Source organism: Aphidius gifuensis, linkage group LG4 (assembly GCF_014905175.1).
Source record: "Aphidius gifuensis isolate YNYX2018 linkage group LG4, ASM1490517v1, whole genome shotgun sequence".
In the NCBI taxonomy this organism is placed as follows: Eukaryota; Metazoa; Arthropoda; class Insecta; order Hymenoptera; family Braconidae; genus Aphidius; species Aphidius gifuensis.
Window position 1 is genome coordinate 5328049 of NC_057791.1, and position 20586 is coordinate 5348634.

The 20586-nt window shown below is 23.2% G+C and overlaps 2 protein-coding genes across 12 annotated transcripts in view; both read right to left on the reverse strand.

The window, feature by feature from the left end:
- LOC122854795 overlaps nt 1–11287 on the reverse strand; it is a 37675-nt gene extending 26388 nt beyond the window's left edge. For 7 of the 9 annotated variants that reach the window (XM_044155775.1, XM_044155768.1, XM_044155772.1 and 4 more), the window contains exons 1-3: nt 7058–11287; nt 5734–5838; nt 199–243 (exon numbers count right to left, since the gene is read on the reverse strand). In XM_044155775.1, the coding sequence (XP_044011710.1) occupies nt 199–243; nt 5734–5838; nt 7058–11270 (4363 nt within the window). In that variant the 5' untranslated portion in view covers nt 11271–11287. The remainder of the gene's footprint in view (nt 1–198; nt 244–5733; nt 5839–7057) is intronic. The other 2 variants (XM_044155770.1, XM_044155771.1) reach the window with 2 other exon arrangements.
- Nucleotides 11288–19140: 7853 nt separating this feature from the next.
- The window catches only part of LOC122854799 (PDZ and LIM domain protein 1-like), a 43622-nt gene continuing 42176 nt past the window's right edge, over nt 19141–20586 (reverse strand). The window contains exon 4 of one of the 3 annotated variants that reach the window (XM_044155779.1): nt 19141–20538. In XM_044155779.1, the coding sequence (XP_044011714.1) occupies nt 20462–20538 (77 nt within the window). In that variant the 3' untranslated portion in view covers nt 19141–20461. The remainder of the gene's footprint in view (nt 20539–20586) is intronic. The other 2 variants (XR_006374000.1, XM_044155780.1) reach the window with 2 other exon arrangements.

Below are 20586 nucleotides of genomic sequence, written 5' to 3' on the forward strand. Positions count from 1 at the left end.
CTTCAAAATAAATGTTTTATCTGTATGGGATATACAATTTTAATAATTTTCAAAGTTACTTATTTTTTTCAAGAAACAGTTTCCTATATACATCGAAATGTAAAAGAAAAAAAAATATGTTTTTTGTTTTTTTTTTACAGTGAGTTGAGGCTGTTAAAACATTTATAAAAAACCAATTTTTTACACACATAAAATTACCTGGTTTTGCTGAAGACGCCTTAAACGTCGGTGCAAACATATTTTCTGTAATATTAAATTAAAACTATTTTGTTGAAATAATTTAAAAAAAAAATATTTCTTTCTTTTAATTAATAATAATATTATTTAGTTGAATATATATATATATTTTGTTCAATTAAAATTAATAATTCGTATTTATAAAATGTTAGAAATTGCACATCTGTTTCATTAAGATGTTCATATTATATATATATATCTATGAGTTTAACGATTTGTCATTTATAGTTTAAAATGAAACTTTCAGAGTCTGTTGATAAAGTTTGAGATTGCTTTTGATAGTGAATATTTCAACTTTACATTGAACAATGCATCGCCCTGAAATATTGATCCAGACTATATTATAAAAAACTAAGAAATTTTACTATACGACTGATTATTATCACGAATTCTTGATATGAAATATTTTTTACAATTTTTTATCATACACAGTTTTAAAATAAATGTAACAAAAATTATTGAATGTCATTTTTTAAATGTCAAAATAGAGCTAAAATTTTTTTAAATATTAGTTTAACATTTATAAATTTAATAATTGAAAATTTTAGTTTAAAATTTTATGCAAATGTTAAAAATATAATAATTTAATTTTTGATGTTTACATTTTGTTTTCTAAATATTTTCTAATATTTTGTAAAATTTAATCCATTAAATTTATCTATAAAATTTACATTAATTTAATTTAATTTTCTGCTATTATATATTTTTTAAAACTTTTAAATAACTGATGCAGATATTTTTTTTTTCTAAATTATGATACTCATTGATCAAAATAACATTTTTTACGTTGAATTTATTTTTATGGTGGTGGTAGATATTATACCACGGCACAGATTTAAAATTGAACAGGGTCGGGGTTATATCATCCCGACTTGGGGTCGAAAAATATGAAAAAAAGTTTAAAATAAAGTTTGGAATAATGAATTCGTTATTTTCAGTAGAAAAAAAAAACCGCTCTACAGATATATATTCAAAAATTTAATTTTCCAAAAAGAAAAAAAGTCTATTAAATCATTTATATATATTAAAATAAAATGTTATGATGTTTTAATTAATTTATTTGTATTTATATTCAACTATAAAATTTAAATATGACTTGACTGAAAAATATTTGTCTACATAAATATTTTGTATACATTGAAAAACATTTTTTTGTATACCAAAAAACAAAAAATAAAAAACAATTTTTATATAAAAATAAATGTCAAAAGATATATATACACGTGAGAGGTGTACACACAAGTCTGTAAAAGTTTTTGCCCTTAGTAAAACTACCTTTTACTTCATGAATACATAAGCATGCTTGATGAGCTTTCATAATGCTTACACACTGGAGGTATGGTTTGTCGAGATTAGACGAGCTCAGTATTCTAGCGCTTTTTTTTTTTGGGTATATTCTATATACCAAAAGACATTCATGTGTCATGCCACTAGACTGTTAATTTTCACTATCACATATCTATCACCGTAAAATGTATGCATTTCATACAAGTATCTATAAATTTATTTATGTTTTTTTTTATACAAAATTACATGTTGTAAAAACACCTTTTTTAAAAAATTTTAAAAGACAAATTTTTTTCGTATCTTGTTGTCCCATCAGTGTTGGTCTCTTTTTATACAGAAATATTGTTAAAAATACTTGAAAAAATTTAATCTAGAGTAATTTTTATTTATTTAAAAATGTTAATTATTTAATATTTAATTTTTAAATTTAATTTTTTTTTTAAAACTGTGTATATATTATTTATTTATTTATTATTTTAGACTAGCAAGATTTTTTAAGTAACCTATTAAACAGTTCATTCGCACATATAATAAGTTTTGCGTCAGTATACAAAAACAGGAAAATACTGCTTGGCACTATTTCATAGCTCTCTTTTTATCCACAAAACCATTAATCTCTCTTGCGTTTGTAAATATAACTCTCATCGATTTACCACTTGCAGTTTTTTTATGCATGTGTTATATATTTTTTATTATAAAACTACATTATACTTAATGTAAATATAATTTTCATAAAATTATAAAATATCTAGCGTGTTATTATAAATTTTTCATTTTGTTTTTTTTTGTTATTTTTATTTTTCAAATTTAAATTTAATATATTTCGAGGCTGATGACGGCCAAAAAAACATCAGCTATTAATAAAAACTACTTTGCAACGTAAAATTTTTTAAAAAATAATAAAAAAATACCTTGGACTGTCGACTTCCGGTCTTGCTTAAATAATTGTGTTAGTGGATTAAGTTTGTATATTGTATTCATTCACAAAATTATGTTAAATTAATTTTTTATTTTTGTAATATGATCGTTGTTGATATTATTATGCAAGAGTACATAAATTAAGTCATGTAAAATTTTGATGAAAAAAAAACTCTGCAGTATTATATATTTAATAGTATTTTGTAATTTTAAAAAATTATAATTTATAGACACAAACGAAAAAAGAAAAACCTTGAAAGAAAAATATCAAAGACAAATTTAAATATTTTCTTTTTTTTAAAATAACTTTTTAAAAGTTTTTTTTTTTATAAAAATTTATATGACACATTTATTATATATTTTTTCTTATGTTTACTGAATAAAATAGAGTAATTTTTTCGGTAAAAGTTTTCCGGTACTGTAAGCTTTTCAAGGATGAAAAGTGATAATCCTGCTTTGTCGTGAAGTCGCGGTCACTTATTTAAAAGTCAGAGGTAAACTTTTTTTTTTTTTTTTTCCCAAACAACCTGTTGGACTATACACTTATTATTTTTTATGCTTAATTTTTCTTTCATCTAATAATTTTTTAACCCTCACACTTGATTTTATTTTTGTACTATTGATTAACTCAATTTTCTTGCGTTTTATTTTTTTTTTTTTCTAACAATAAACTTATCGAAAAAAAAAAAAAACAAATAAAAAATATCACTCACTTTTTTTAAGTATTGTTTTTACAATACCTCCCATTGAAATTATATATTTTTTTTATACATTTATATAATAATAATGTAGATTAATTGAATGAATTATAAAAAAATTTTAACTAACAAAATTTTTAAAGACTGTGAACTAAGTAAATGGTAGAGTTAAACTGAGGCGTCGAGACGCTGTTATGAGCTCGTAAGCTGGACGTCTTTTGGCTTGGCAATGACGACACGATTTTACTGTGTCTATGTTTACGCGTTGTATGTCGACTTTAGTTAAAAAGCTCACAGTGAGTAACACACATAAAATAAAACATAAAAAATAAAATAATAAAATAATAATAAATTTAATTTAACACTGTAAATATTAGTATAAAAATTCAATTTTTAAATTAAATTTTTTTCTTTATATTTAAATTAAATTTTACGTCATTTGAAAATATTTTTTAGCTATATAAATATATATACATGTATGTTGTCAATATTATATATACTTTGACATACATGTATTGTATATTTTTATGAAAATTATAATACAAATATCTATTTATTTTTGTTTATTTTTTTAAGTCTTATGTATTTTGATGTATATGTCATCATTAAAAAAAAATGTAGCTAAACGAAAATAGGTTTCACAGAGAGACATTTATGATAATATAAATGTATTTTTACTGTACACTATTAGTCTAGGAAAAAAAAAATCATAAGACAATAAATAATAAATCTATATGAATAATTTAAATGGAAAAATTAACCCAATAATTAGCTTAATAGGTTTAAAATAAAAATCAAATGAAATAAAAAGAATCTAATTTAAAATACAATACATATCTATTTTTCGTTGTTAAATTGCAATTTTCAATTTGTCAGTATTTAATCTAATATTATTATAATATTGTTAATAACAAATATAGAAAATATATTAATTATTTTAATTTATTATTTATGATTTGTTTATTTTGAATTAACAATTCAATTAATTTATGCAAAATTAATTTATCATGAATAAATTATTATTAAATAATAATAATATACATATAATAGTTATATTACTATATATTTTCAACAATTTATATTAGTATTATATTGTCAATGTTAGTTGTTTTCATAAACTCAAAAATTCATGGTGTGTAGTTGGCGCAACGTAAATTGTGATAACAACGTTTATTTTCAAAACGAAAAAACTTTTATAGAACGTAAGAACGTCAAATTGAATTTCTTCAATGTCGTGTTGGGCATAACGACGATGAGTTTGAAAAATAGATAAAAAATAAGCTTCAAAAAATAAATAAATAAATAAAACTACTGGACTGATGTTGAAGTGATATAAAAAACATACATATTCTTTGCCAATGTATATATTCTCATGAAAACTACTGATTTTTTTTTTTAAATTTAATTTTTTTATTTTATTTTATTATTATTGTTTAGTGTAAAATTTTTATTTTTTTATTTTTTATATATAATAAATTTTATATAACATTATTTCAAGATGAAATAATTAAAAATGTTATTTTTAATTTCATTTTAATATTTTTGTATTTAATTATGATTGGTATATATATATTTAAAATATGAATAATGAATTTGCCAAGTGATTTATCTTTTTTATGTATATACAAGTTTAAAGAAAAAAACAAAAAATATATATGTCGTTGATGTTTTTGTTTCAGAATCTTATACAAAAGTTGAAAACTTAATTTTCCTGCTTCACATAAAGGCTTGTAAAGGAAGAAGGCGATATGCGAATTTCGTAAATTATATTTTCTTCTTGTCCTGGTGAGTATCTTATAAAAACTTTTACTAACTGTATATACATATCATTTTTTTTTTGTGTGACAGTCATGCTTTTGTCGTATGACAAAATAAAATTGCATGAATTTTGTACTGGTAGGCAAACAAAACGCCAAAAATATTATATAATTTTCGGTTTAATCATCATAAAAAATTATGAAATGAATATTAAAATAGAATTAAAGTCATAAAATAATATAAAATAATGAAATAAGAACTAATAAATCAAATAAATTTAGAGTATAGTATAAAAAATACACAAAAAATTATTTAATTATCAACTTTGATGTTGATTATTTCCGTTTTTACGATATAAAAAATTTAGAAATAAATTTAACCAAATTTAAATTAATTTCAAGTATAAAAATTAATATTTTATATTTTATAATATTAATAAAAATATTAAATTCAATAATTAATTATATATTTTTAAATATTTGAAAAAAAAATTCTGCAACACAATGAGCATCATTATATATGAAAAATTTATATTGACAAAAATATTTATAATATATTTTTAAAAGTTTTAAAATATTACGTAGTTTATACTAAAAGTTATTGAGGCATATATATTTTTTGTAGTTGTGATAACGAGCAACGATGAAAAGTTAACGACTAAACGGTTGAGTGAAAAAAGGCGTAACCAAAAGTTAGTCACTCATATTTTTCTTTATTCTAAAATCGCAAATAATATATAGGTATATATTCGAAAAACCATGACTTTTAAAAAATAAAATAAAAATAAATTTTCAATTTTATATATATATATATATATCCTATATATATAACGCACCTTGATAAAGCAGAAAACCTTTGGAGTATTTCAAAGCCATGTCGATCTCGTGCACCAAATCAGTATCATTTTTTTTCTCATCACTGGTTATATCACGGTCATACCCTTCAACCAAAAAGCATTGCCTCATATGCAAACTCATAACAAAATTGTTTTTCTATTTTTTAACGAAAATTAAATTGAAATAAAGCAAAAGCTAAGCCGCGAAAATTGTTATTGATTTTACAAATTTCGAGTTGTTTATTGTTATTTTTTTTTACGTATAAAAAGCATTAAAAAAGTCGTTAATAAAAAATTAATTTATTCGATTATATAGTAAAGGAAATGCTGGGTATTTTTAAAGCTCAATTTAATTTTGTTATATTATTTATAAAGGATATGTGATGTTGTTGTGACAATAGTTTTAATTTTCAATAGCCATACATTATTCTATACTGAAAAGCATCACTGTAAACAATTTTTATACTTGCAAATTTATCTCAAGTCAGTGTGTTAAATTGTATATGAAATGTTTGGTGACTGTGTTGATATATTTAAAAATAGATGAAAACTTAGACGATGATGCTGGGTAGTGGTAGTGGTAGTGGTGGTGGTTCCAATGTTAACCGGGATTCAACAACGCGTCCAGAAAAACGGTGGCCTATTTTTTATACTAAATATAGATTTTTTGAAAAAATAATATAAAAATAATAATATAATCATAATAATTTTTTTATATATATGTGGAGAAACTAAACAGCTATTACTATGCTGTGCAAAATAAACGTTGTCTTGGTGTTTTATTGAGATCTTGCCCTCGGTATATATGACGCAATGATTTATGGATGTTAAAATGATTTTTTTTCTTTTTCTTCATAGTTGTATATCTTTTTGTACATAGTACAAAAAAGTCGATATATTATTCAACTAGTTGAAAAAAAAATTATACGAAAAAGTCTATTTACCAACGTGGAATTGAATTATCAATTTTTTTGTTTTTTTTTTTTTTTGTTTGATTGTAACCGAGATTTGGGGATATGACTCATCTGAGTCATTGAAAAACGTGATGAATTAATTTGTCACTCAATCAGTCAATCTACACACCCCCCTTGTCCCTACTTTACTTAATTTATATTCATTTTTTAGAGTCAAAAAAACGTTCTTTAAAAAACACTAAGTAGTTAGTAATTTTGTTAAACATCAAATTATTAATCTCAACACTAAAACTCAATAAAATCACAAAAAATAAAATATTAAATAATAAAAAATCAACACTTTTAAATTCACACGTGAAAAATAAAAATAAAAAAAAAAAAACTGTTGTCTACTTCCGAATGAGACTCACCGTCGGCAGCCTCATTGATAGTTATCTCAAGAAATTCTCGTAGATGTTTTGGCAGCATTTTTGAATCTTCAATATTTTTTCCATCAACAAGACATTTTTTATTTTCATTATTATGATTATTTTCATTATTTATATTTTTCTTGGTATCTTTTATTATTATTGTATTATTATCATCAATATTTTCTGTATCACTATCAAATTTTATACCAAATCTATTCATACGATTTTTTGCACATTTAATAAATTCTTTTTCCAATGTACTTGTTATTTCATCATGAATTTTATGATCATCTTTATCTAAATTTACTGGCATACTCAATTTTATAACTTTTTTATTTTTTCTTTCTTCTCTTTCATAAATTTTATTTTTATACTCATCATACATTTTTTTTCTAAATAATTCATCATTTGTTTGATAAATTTTTTTTTTTTTTTTTTCAATATTTTCATCATTATTATCATGTAAATTTTTTGTAATATCAATTGTATATTTTTCATATTTTTTTTCAATTTTATTTTCTAAATTTACACTATTTAATTTATTATTTTCACTTGAAGTTTTATTTTTATTCTCAGTACTATTATTATTTTTTTGAAATTTTATAAATGATTCATCTTGATTTATTGTCATATCATTAAGTTTTTTTTTATCATTCATATAAAGCTCTTGATTATTTTTATTATCATTATTTATAATATCATTAAATTGATTATCAAGTTTTTCAATATATTCAAGTTGACGATCAAAATATAATGATGGTAATGAATAACGTCTTTTTTTATTTTTACTATCATTATATTTTGTTTGTAGCTGTTTCAAATTTTCCATAATAACATTTGTATTTGGTTGTTTAATATAACTTGAATCTTTGTTGTGATGATAATTTATTGGCTCAATATGACATCTTGGTGGTGATTTGTCAAATATACTAGTTGTATCAATGCATGAACGATCAACGTCAACACTACGTCTACATCTTGGTGGTGCCTCAGGCTTGTCATTAATAAGAGCTGAGTTAACATAATGTGGATCAATAATATTTTGAGACAAATATCTATATGTAAATTTATTATTATCATCAAATGTTTTATCATCAAATGTTTTATCAATAATTGCACTTTTAAATGTTAATGAATTTTTATTCATATAGCTTTTATTGCAATTATTATTTTCTTGTTGTAAATTATCTGGTGATTTTATTATTATTGCTGAATTTATTAAATGCATACTATCATCATTTGTATCATCAAATACTCTACCATGACGTTTATTAAAATTTTTTTTTTCATCAATATTATTATTTATTATTGGATTACGTTTATTGACTTTGGTAAATGTATTATTTTTATCATCAAAATCAATGTTATTAGTATGCTGATTGTCATCTTTGATAAAATTTTTGTCATCTAAAAATTCACATGGTACTTGATTCAGCCAATCTAATAAACGTGTACTTTTTGAATGATCATTTTGAATTTTTTTATTGCTTATTGTTACCTCAGGTAAATTGTTGGATATAGAATTTTCTTTTATTATCTCAAGCAAACGATTTGACGACATTTCATTGTCTTGAAATTGCTTAAATTCTTTATTATTATTTTTATTATTTGAATTTACTTCAATGTGATACTTTGGTATAGTAATATCACGTTTTAAATCATCATGATAACGTCGACGATTTAAAAACTTTTCATGAAGATCAAGAAGTTTGTCAGCACTTATTTTAACATTGGTATTATGTTGAGATGGTGAAAGACATATTAGTACATTTGGATTTTCAACTGTTGGAATACCCATCCAACTTTTTGATCTTTGATTTATTTTATTATCAATATTATCATTTATTTTTATCATACATTTTTTTGAATAATTTATTTCATTTATTATTTGTTTACCAAATGGCATTGATATAATTTTTTTTAAACAAATATCTTTTAATGATTTTAAACTATTATTATTATTATTTTTATTTTTATATGATGAATCATTATGACCCCTAGACATTGGCGCCAGATCAATAATTGAATTTTCAATGATGATTGGAATATTTATAGATACATTTGAATTTTTATCAAGATCAATTATACCACTATGTTCTTTACACTTGTTTTTTATTGAATTAAATTTGTTATTTTCGTTTGATACTTGATTTATTAATGACTTTTCACATGTGTTAGTTGAAATTAATGTACAATTTGATTGATCAATATTATTTTTAATAATTTCATTTGTATTATTAATTAATTTATCTGTTTTTTTTTCTATTAAAATATTATTTTCAGTTGTTTCAAATACATACGTTTGTTCAATTGTTTTTATTGTATTTTTTTCAATATTTATTTTTGAATTTTTAATCTCTGGAATTACAGAAGCCATTTGGTTTGTTGTCGTAGATTGATTTGAAAATTTTAGTGGCTCTTCTGTTGGTATACTGTCGTTGTTGTTATAAGCATTTTCTATTTTAAAATTTACTGCGTCATCATCATTGCCAAGTTTTTTTGTTTCGTAAATGGTATTATGTAAATTTGATGTTATATTTTTTGTAGATATTTCATTAGTCTGACCATCAGAATTTTTAGTTGTACTAGTAATAATTGGCAAAGTTTTATTCTCATATGTACAACTGTCAATTAATTTTTTTTCTTTATTTATAGATATGCTATTTATATTTTTATCACAAATTAAATCACCAGATTTATCATCAGATGATTTTATGTGATTATTTAAAATTATTATATTTTCTTTATCATCATGCAATTCAATTTTTTGTTGATTCAATGATGATGATTCTATATTTTTATTGTTGGTAATATTTTCAGTTTTATAATTTATTAATTCTTTGATATTTTGCTCTTCATCACCTGATAATTTTTCACTTTCTTCTTGTATAACATCTAAAAAATTATCAGAATGACGTACATCTGAATAATATATTTCACGAATTGAACGATTTTTAATACGTTTATTATTATCACATGAATCAACTTCAAGACACTCTAAATCATTCAACAGGTTGTCATTATTGAATAAAGGTAAATCAAGTCCTTTGATAAAAATTCTAAGGTTATCTTCAGCTTCACGTGTCAATGGTACTTTATGAATTTCAGATATTGACTCAATATTTGATGATATTATTGTCAGTTTTTCAGTATCTTCAGTTTCAATGGTTTCAACATTTATTGTATTTTTATCTGATTTATCACACTCTATTGCATATTTTTTTTCAGCTTTTGTATTCTCTGTCAGTTGATATAATTTTTCTTCTTCTTCTTCTTCTTCTATTTCATTTTCTTCTGCTGGTTTTATTTCTTTTATCACTTTATGATTATCAATATTATTATTTTTATTATCATTCATTGTATTATTATTATTTTCATCATAGTTAAATGATAAATTTGATGAATTTAATTTATGATCTTTTTGTTGAATTGATTCTCCATTTTCTTCATCATCATCATCATCATCATCATTCTCTTCAATAATTGAGTTTAATATATTTTTTATTGGATATTCAATATTTGATTCTATCTCAGTAATAATAATAGGTTGACTGTTAAATTGTAAACTGGCATCTGTGTTGTTTTCATTGACCTCGTGAATCTCTGGGCCATCAGTGTTTATGTTACTTGTATTTGGCATTTGTGCCAGGTCAGTATAACATTCACCAAGGGTCTCGACCCTTGAATCCACATTACTTGCTAATGGTTTTAGTGGATGAACAGATTCTATCATATTTATATCATCATCATCATCATCATCATTGTCATCTTTACTTGCATCAATATTGGTAAAGCTAGACTCTAAAATACCAATGTCATTCACGTGGTTTATTTTACTGATACTTGGTTCATGTGGTTCTCCTTTAAATTTATTTATCTCACATATATTCGTTGAACTATTCAAATTATTAGGTTGAAAATTTAAATTACAACCAGTATTATCACAGTCTGTTATCGATTCAATTTCAGGGTTAGACAAAGATGTCTCAACCTCTGTTATCATCTTGACTTGTTGACCATTGACATTAATCTCAATTGGATTTTTTTGTATTGTTTCGATACTTGTACCAGGTCCTAATTGATCATTTGATAGATTTTTTTGTAATTCATTTTGATCTTTTTTATCATTTGAATGATTTTTATTATTTTTTAATTCATTATCACGTTTTTTACGATTACGTGAACGATTTTTACGGCTAGATCGATGTGGCATTTTCAAATTGATGCTGAAGAATTTCTTCAAGAATTAATATAACTGTAAAAGTGGAGTTTGTAAATTGTCAAATATATATTCTCACGATTCTTTTGAGTTTTTTATTTTGTTAATTTTTCTATATATCATTATTACGGGAAAAAAAAATTAAATAAAATTAGTACAATAATTTTTTATCAATGAAAAAAGTTTTTGAATTTACTCAGATAATCAAGGTAAATTATTGGTTATTCACTTTTTTATTTTTTTTTTTTAAATTCTCATTGTTTAAACTGAAATAAATGAGAAAGTAAATTTTTCCGAGCATCTAAATACGTCAATAAATCTCTTTAAGAGGAATGACAACCTTTGAAGATCTAACCTTATCTGTCATTTTTTCCAAACAACTTTTTAATTAGTAAAAAACAATATAAAGACCTGAAATTTGGTAAAGTCACTTATAATATTATAATGCACTGCATGACAGTATCAGAATTTGTTTATTTAACAAAAAAAATTAAAGATTCGTTTATCGACGGAGTTTACAATAAATAAATTTCCAAACAACTTTTTTTATTCTAAAACTTAATTAAATTTTATGAAATTTTACGAGATTGATTAAAAAATTATTCTCTAGTGCATGACACTATTTTATTTGCAAAATACTAAAAAAATTTTTTTATATTTTTACAAAAAAAAAATTTTTTTTACCAGCAATGATAATTTATCCGGGGGAACTCGAAATTGAATTGGTGGCGCTGGGTATGCTATTTTTGTTATGTTTTGGGACTTATTTAACAATTGGCATTTTATTGTTGTGTCAAAAATAATTCCATGTTAATTAATGGTTATAAAATTAAGTAATTTACACTTAATCAAATGTAAGTTAGGTAAATTTGAAACGCAAAACATATGGTTAATTATCGGATTAGTGTTTAGTATAAAACTGCAAGTGTAAGCATTGTAATTTTTTGTGGTTATGAATAACTTGATCGATAAAATAAAAACAATCAAAAAGAATCAGTATATAAAAAAGCATATTTATCGTATAATCTAAATATGACTGGAAAATAGTAAGACAAAGCTCTAGAATTAATCTCTTCTATTGTTTATCAATTTTGGCAGCATGTTATTTTGGAAACGATTGCATCAAATGCATGAAAACTGATCCTCAAAATTTAAACTTTTTTATTCTAACATCTTAAATTTTGTAAAATTTTGCATGGTTCTAATTATTTGAGATAATATTTAACTTTCAACTATGTATTTAAAAATTCAAAATCGGAACGATAAACACAGATAAGAAAAAGCATATAAAATGCATGCGCAGTTTTTATATAAATTTGCTCCCTTTATATATAAAGGAATTATGGACCTTCGTCAAAAATTCTCATTTTCGATTTGAAGAATACCTGAATACCTGATGTTTATCATGAATTAATAAATTCTGACTGATTAAAAATATTATTTCTCTTATCAAATTTATTTGGTGGACTTATGTAATAATAAAAGTATTACATTTGAGTATGCAATGGTGGGATATATATAGATAGTTGATACGCATGAAATTTGTATAAAAATTAAATAAAATGAGGTCTAAAATAAATATTAATCTTTTATAATTGTTTATAATGCATGTACGGACAAATTGGTATACTGAATAAATATAAGTGATTTTACCACCAGATCGTCTAAAGTATGTCCCAATATTGAATACAATTGGGACTCACAGATGGAGCGAATGTGGTTCTGTTGGTAAAAATAAGGGAACAGTTAGGTCAAAATGAAAGGTTGTCATTCCTCTTAAGCAATAAGCCATCGTCTGAACGAAATCAATTTCTATGTTGTGTTAACTATAGACTGCTAATGACCCTACAATGTTCCCCAAGGTACACGTAAACAGTAAATCAATAAATGAGTATAAAAAAAATGAAAAAGAAAAGAAAAGTTCTATATACATCAGCAGCTATTTCATGTGCATTAATTCAAAAAAAAAAACTAAAGTACATCTTCTTAGTTGTCCATGTGACAATGCAATCACAACACTATTTTGATTTTTTTTTTTTCAAATTTATTCTCTATTTTATATGCTGCCTTGTTCATTTTTTTTTTTTATTATTCGTTACAGGCGAATGGAAATAAAGCATTTTGTTTTTCACTTGAATAAATATGAATTGTTTATTTTAAATTATTTTATCTGAATATGACAAGATGTTATAAAGTTATCTAACTTGACTGAAAATACATTTATCAAGTATATATACGATATTATTATGAATTTTTTTTTTTAAACAAAATATGTATGAAAAATCAACGCAGATGAAATGTCTTGAAGCACTTTGATAAACTTTTGAATTTCCTAATAATCTTTTTAACTATGATATATACAACTTTAAGTTATATGAATATTCACTAGTTGAAAATACGAATAATGGTAAAATTGTCACGTTTAAATTTTCCAATAAATGTAGTATCATGTTCTTGATTTAATTTTATAAAATTAAAATACATAAATTATAATTGATTTATTTTTAAATATTTTCAATGAAAAAATTAGCTTAATTTTTTTTTAAACAATTAATAATCTTACCATAATAAAAAATAGAAATTTCACTTAAAAAAAAAATAAAAAAAAAATATATATATTTTTTAAAATTATACGTAAAAATAGATCAAGTGAATATAGTGTTATCTTCGCCAACGGGCGTTTGTGGAGTGTTGAGCAAAGCACCGTCACATCGGTCAGCTGCGTTCAATTTTCTCCCACTTTTATTTATTTATTTTTTTATTTCTTTGATACTTTTAAATGCTTTGAATACTGACAATACATGTCAGAATATTAAAAGCGTATTACTCACAAACGTAGTCTGGAATTTATGATACACCCAAAAAGTTAAATTAACATCGATACAAATACACTGAGATAAAAAAAATCAAAATAAAAAAATTAAATTAGATAGATTGTGTGTGTGTGGGGAGAAGGGGGGTTTTATACTTAGTATATATGTATATTTTTATACGATGAGGACGCACCCAACAAAAGTTCACAAGCAAAAAGGCAGTAACTAAAGCAGAACGATGTATTTTGCATTGCCTTTGAATTGTATGTGAATGTGTGCGTCCAACTGGCAGCATGAATTTGTCGCAAAAAACGGAAAATAGATGTTACTAATTATACCAAAGAGTATATGTCTGACGTGATATCATCTTTACTGTATGGATGCTCAAAGTATGTCTGGGTTGTCAGATTTTTTTTTTTAAATTACAAAGAAATAAACAAATTGAAAAATAAATAAAATAAAAATAAATAAAGGTCAAAGATTTTAATTAATATTGAAAAATTAATCATCACAATAAAGTGTCAAATATTTTCAGAGTATATTTATCTAAAAAATATGACAACACATTAATTGACACTTGTCTGTTGTAATTGTGCATAAATTTTTATGACATTTTTACAGATAATTTGTAAAATTCAACTAAAATAATTAGTATTTTGTTTAGCTGTTAAAAATGTTAAATTTTCAATATAAAAAAAAAACATTTTAAATTTATTAATTAAACATGTAAATAAAAATTAAATACTTAATTGATATTCTCAAATGTTAATTGAAAATTTTGAAATTTATTATCGTAATATTTTTCAAATATTAAATTTCAACATACGAGCTGAGTGTTAAATTAAAATTTAAAAAAAAAAACACTATATTGACTATTCAAAAAATATTAAATTTAAATTTTTTTAGCTATCTATTTTTAATCTAACAACAAATTTATATTTGTTTTTATAGCCTATGTTAAAAAAAAAAAAAAAAAAAAATGATGACAAAGTAATAATGGAGAATCTCTCGATAGAGATATCAAACACCCAGTTTTTATTTAATCTATATGGCTATCTCTACTATAGTTTGAGTATATCATATACTAAAAAAAAAAAAAAACATAATAATATTTACATTTTCTACGATAGATTTGACTATTGTTCTAAAAATGTCTACGACCATCATAAATCATAGTATATTTTACAGGATTTTTTTTTTTAACTAGCAATATTTTTTTCTGTTTGTGTTTATGCCTTTATTTATATATGCAGTATATATGTATGTTTAAAAATGCTTCCCTTTGCATAGCGCTGCAGGCTTGCACGCCACTTCCGAGACGGACTTCCTTCCGTATCTAGCACAATGTAAGCTCGCTCAGTTTGCTCTCGACGAACACTTCCCCTTTACCGCCCTATTTTTTTTTACAAATTTTTTTTTTTCTGGACCCTCACCTTAACCAACCCCCTGAACTCTTCTGTTCATTCCACTACATATCTTTCAAAATGTTTTTTTTTTTTTTTATATGTACTTAAATACAAGAACAAAATTCATAATTTTTTTATAAACTCTAAAATGAAACTTGATACATTTTTCTAGGTTTTATGCTATTATAAAAATAAAAAAAATAAATAATTTTATATTATTATTATTATAAAAATACTTGAGTTTGAAATATATGATTAAAAATAAATTTTAAATTCGCAGTTATTTTATTTTTTTTATTTTTTCAACTGCGTGTTTTTAAATGAAGCAAATGTGGTCGATAAGATTGAATCGTTCTATTCTGGTAGTAACAGTTTTTTTTTATGTTGGGTTTTTTTTTTTTTAAAAAAAAGCTTTATTTATTGGAGAAAAATTTTTACTTTTTTATCAAAACATTTATTTGTTTTATATTAAATGTAATTAAGTAAAAATATAAATGAACAAACAATTTGCTAGATTTATTAAGTAATTAATAAATTTATTAAAAATATTTTTTTAATTTTCTTGATGTTTTTTTTGTTCATTAAAATACAAATGAAATTTTCATTTAGTAATTTTTTTTTTCGAATCTAACAGAGGCAAAAAAAGCTTCGAGCTTCATCTAAAAATACTACGTAATATTTTTTTATAATGAAAAGTTTTAAATAAATTTTGGAAAAATAATAATTTTCTTTTAAAGATTTATAAAATAAGTTGAGAAATGTTTTGACAAATATTATTGACGTACATTTTTAGTGTGGTTTTTAATATTTGACATTTGTACTTTAAATTATTATTTATATATAATTTAATTTGACATTTTGACAATTTATATTTTTGTAAATTTGTTTATTTTTGTTTATTATTTTAAGTTGGTATTTTAGTCGAGAGTTAGCAAATTGAATAAAAACTTTTCAGTCAAAACTACATCACAGTAAAAATAAAACTTTTGCTGATCTTCTTCTTAAATTTATTTTATCATCATAACTTTTATCATCTAGACAAATCATTTTTCTAATTATTCATCAGTTCTTATTTTTTTTTTTCAAATCAAAATCAAATACAGCCTAATCTGAATTTCGTTTAAATAAAATGACATGTCACTACCTGTACTCGTTATTCTAAATTATTTTTCAAAATATATTTTAACTTTGCAAGAGGCAATTTGTGTAGTTTTATTTAATGAATAATATGTTGACACAATTTTAAAATTCGCGGTCCACCTCATCGTCAACGTGGGAATCTACCACAGTAAGACTTTCAACTTTTGATTGAATTACAAGTGGATTGTCTTCATTAAGAGTGGCAGGCATCAGCAAGCTCTATCTGACTTTATACATATATATATATATTTTGTCTTTCATCGTTGGAAAATGAGCGTCTTGGGTAGTAGCTAGATGAGAGGTAGTAGTAGCAATGGTATCTGAGTCTACTTAATTAAATTTCGCCACTCGAGACTCGGTGGTCTAAGGGCTCGTAATAATTTTCTTGGTTACTGTCTGCATTAGCAAGTACTATTTTTGCAAAATCAATATTAAAAATTTGATATATATTACATATATTTAATTGTTGCATTTATCTTTAGAAAAAAAAAAAGAAATAAATACACATTTAAAATTGAACAAGTGTTTAAGATTAAATATCAATTTTTGATTATAAATTTTAATATAAAAATTTAATTAAACTATTGAGCTTGATAGGTAGAATTCAGTCATGCATATTTTGTAATTACATTAATAGTCAATATCCCCTCTGTCATGTTTAAACCATAAAATCGGTTTAGTAAATTATATTTAAGAATCGTGAATATTGATCGATACAAAAATGTATACATCTAAATTTTATACACTCCCATATTGGGTGCGTCATTTTCATGGGCCAAAGGAGCCGTTCCTATATTAATATATATAAATAACCAAACTGTATATGTACTATTGAAGTTACCTCTCATCAACATTTAACGTTGAAAATTGTCCTTCAAGCTTTCCATCATGTATATATAGGCTTTTTCAATTAAGCTATACATTTTCACAAATATAGTCAATCGATAATTTTATTATTACATTACATAATCAGCATCAAATGTACAATTTATTTCCGGTCTTTAATTCTGATTTTGCTTTACGAAATTTTGATTTTTAGGTCATCAAAATTGATGATATATTTAAATTGAAAATCAATATGTAAATTTAAATTATATTTAAATAATTATATTTATTTTTAATTATTAATAATTTTTTTACATTAAAAATCATACCATATTTCCTTGGATCTACTTGTTCGTCATGAATTTCACTTGAATAATTATCGATCACTTCTCCATAATTTTTTTTAACTGTAATTGGCACTGACTCTAGACGTTTGAATTTATGCCCAATTTTAAAAGTAGAATTTTCATCATTTGAAAAATTATCATCAATGTTTGTCATTTGATCATCATTCCAAATATCAAACTGGTTCCATGTATCATAAATTTTATTTCGTCGTTGATATCGTTTAGTAAAAAAATCTTTTGAATCAATTGGTTGGCTTTTTTTTTTAGAATAATCATCATTAAATTTAAATCTAACTGTTTTTTGTTGACGAAAATAACCACTTGATTCACGTGAGCTTTTATTATCATATTCTTGAAATGCATATGTTATTGGTTGATATTTAAAAAAACTTAAAATAGCATTATCAATTTTTTTAAAATTTTCAATAATATAATCTGTTTGTAATTTATCTTGATCAATAAAATCTTGATGATATTTTGTATGAAAATTTAATAAATTCCAATTTGATTTATGCGGTATTGCAATTGTATTGATACGTTGAAAATCTAAACTATTAAGTTTATTGGATACATTTTCAATTTGATTAGAATTTGCAAAAGATATTGGTGGATCAAGAATAAACTTTAATTCATCTTGATGTTCATAGTTATTATCTTTATTGTTTGTTCTATAATCTTCATTTATTGATTCAATATTAATTTTAGTATTTTTCTTTAAAATACCATTTAAATTTGTTGTTAAACAATTATCTGATGTTTTTTTTTTTGTTTTAAACTTGAATTGTTTATCAATTCTACGTTTACGTCGCCAAGTTGTTCTTAATGCTTCTCTAATTATTAATGGTAGCTTAGCAATATGTCTCTCATGATTATTACAATCTCTTGGGATTGATATATTACGATGAATATTCTCATCAGTAAGTTTAACTACTGGTCGTTTTGTAATTAAAAGTGGATCATAAGAAGGACTTGAAATAACACTGAATTCTGAATCATCAATGTCTGTTAGACACTTTGAACAATTTAGAAATTGCATGCTTTTAAAATAAATTTATTAATTAGCTAATAATACTTAACTAATAATAATTATTATAATATTGACTTTAAATGTAGATTTTTCTTCAACTATTATATATATTTGAAAATTTTGAATAAAGATAGTTGGAGACTTTTAAATGTGTCAATTACGTAAGGTTTTTTCATTGGCCATTAATCAAGTTTCACATCACTGAACAGTGATCACAAATTCTACTTAAACCCCAAAGATGCTACCAATTTCACATTCTTGAATCTACATTTTCTGGATTTAAGAATAATTCCTTTAACTTGTTCCGTTATTTTTTTTCTTTTATATACATTTTTTTTTTTGCTAACTTTTTTTTATTCTATTTGTTTTTTTATCTTTCTGTTCTTTTGCCAATGGATTGTTTTTTTTTTTTTTTTATCTACAATTTTTCTTTAGTACTTTAGTGTTTATATACTCGTTTAAAAGTGCACTCGTCGTCGACACAACACTGAAGACAGTGAACAACTAAATGACCCTAAGTAACGCCCTGAAGACCTCGAAAAGGATTTGAGTACACACCCTGTTCTTGTACAAAAGACAGCCTATGAAGTTTTGAATGTTAAGGTGTGGTCTTTATCATTATTATACATACACTAAAAAAATAATAAATAATCAGAATATATTACTCTATTTTTTTTTTTTATCAATCTAATTTTATATTCTTCTTTATACATTGTTGTAAAAGAAAAAAAAACCAAGAAGAAATAAAAAAAAAATTATGATACAGCTTTATTATATTTTTATGATAGTGTAAAAAAAAAAGTTTGTTGTCTTGATAATAATATAGGTCACATTTATATAATAAAAGCCAATTGGTACTTAAGTATTTTATTGCTTAAAATTTTGACTCAAGTATCGAAACACTAAAAGCTTCTTTGGTTAAGTCGAGCTAGAGATTATATTGGTTTTCACGTAAACTTCTTAAGGCAAAGTTTCTTCTCATTGCATATACTTTGGACCCTATGGCTCTTGGCTGCTTTTTGGTGAAGTGAATTGTGTTGAAGCTTGATCAAGGGATTTGTGAACATCTTATAGATATATTAACGTGTAAAATATAATTTCATAATCTTTACTGTCAAGATGACAATCAATTTTATTCGTTAAATTAGAAACAAATCTTCTCTATTATATATTCCATAAAATTTATTATTAAAATAAATAAATCCATCAAGGTTTTAAAAAAAAAATCTATTTGAATTATATATTTTTATAAAAAATGATAATGATTTTTTTAATAAAGTCTTGAATTTATTTATCTGTGTAGACAAAAAACAATAATAAAAAAAAAAAGCATTTTGTTTATAGCTATTTTACTTGGAGTATACACAGAAACCGTAACCTTAATCTCGTAATTTTTAAGGATGATAATCCAAGTTGATCTTTAAAAGTATAACGTTAAGTATGACACTTGAATGTAGGTCACAAAAAGAACAACAAAAAAATAAAATAAAAATAAAAAAAAATGAGACACCAGGCTTGTGGTCGTTTTATCTTCATTCATTAAACACGACTCTTTAAACCTGGTGTTATTATTGTTAATCCTATATCAAGTATAACACTATATTAAATTCATAATTATACAAATTTTTTACTTACCATTTCCGTTTCGTTTAGCTTCTGATGATGTCGTTCGTAACGCTGAGGTTGTTAATGTTTTCGTGCTTTCTGAAAAATAAATATCATACAAATTGTTTTACAATTTATTTATAAATT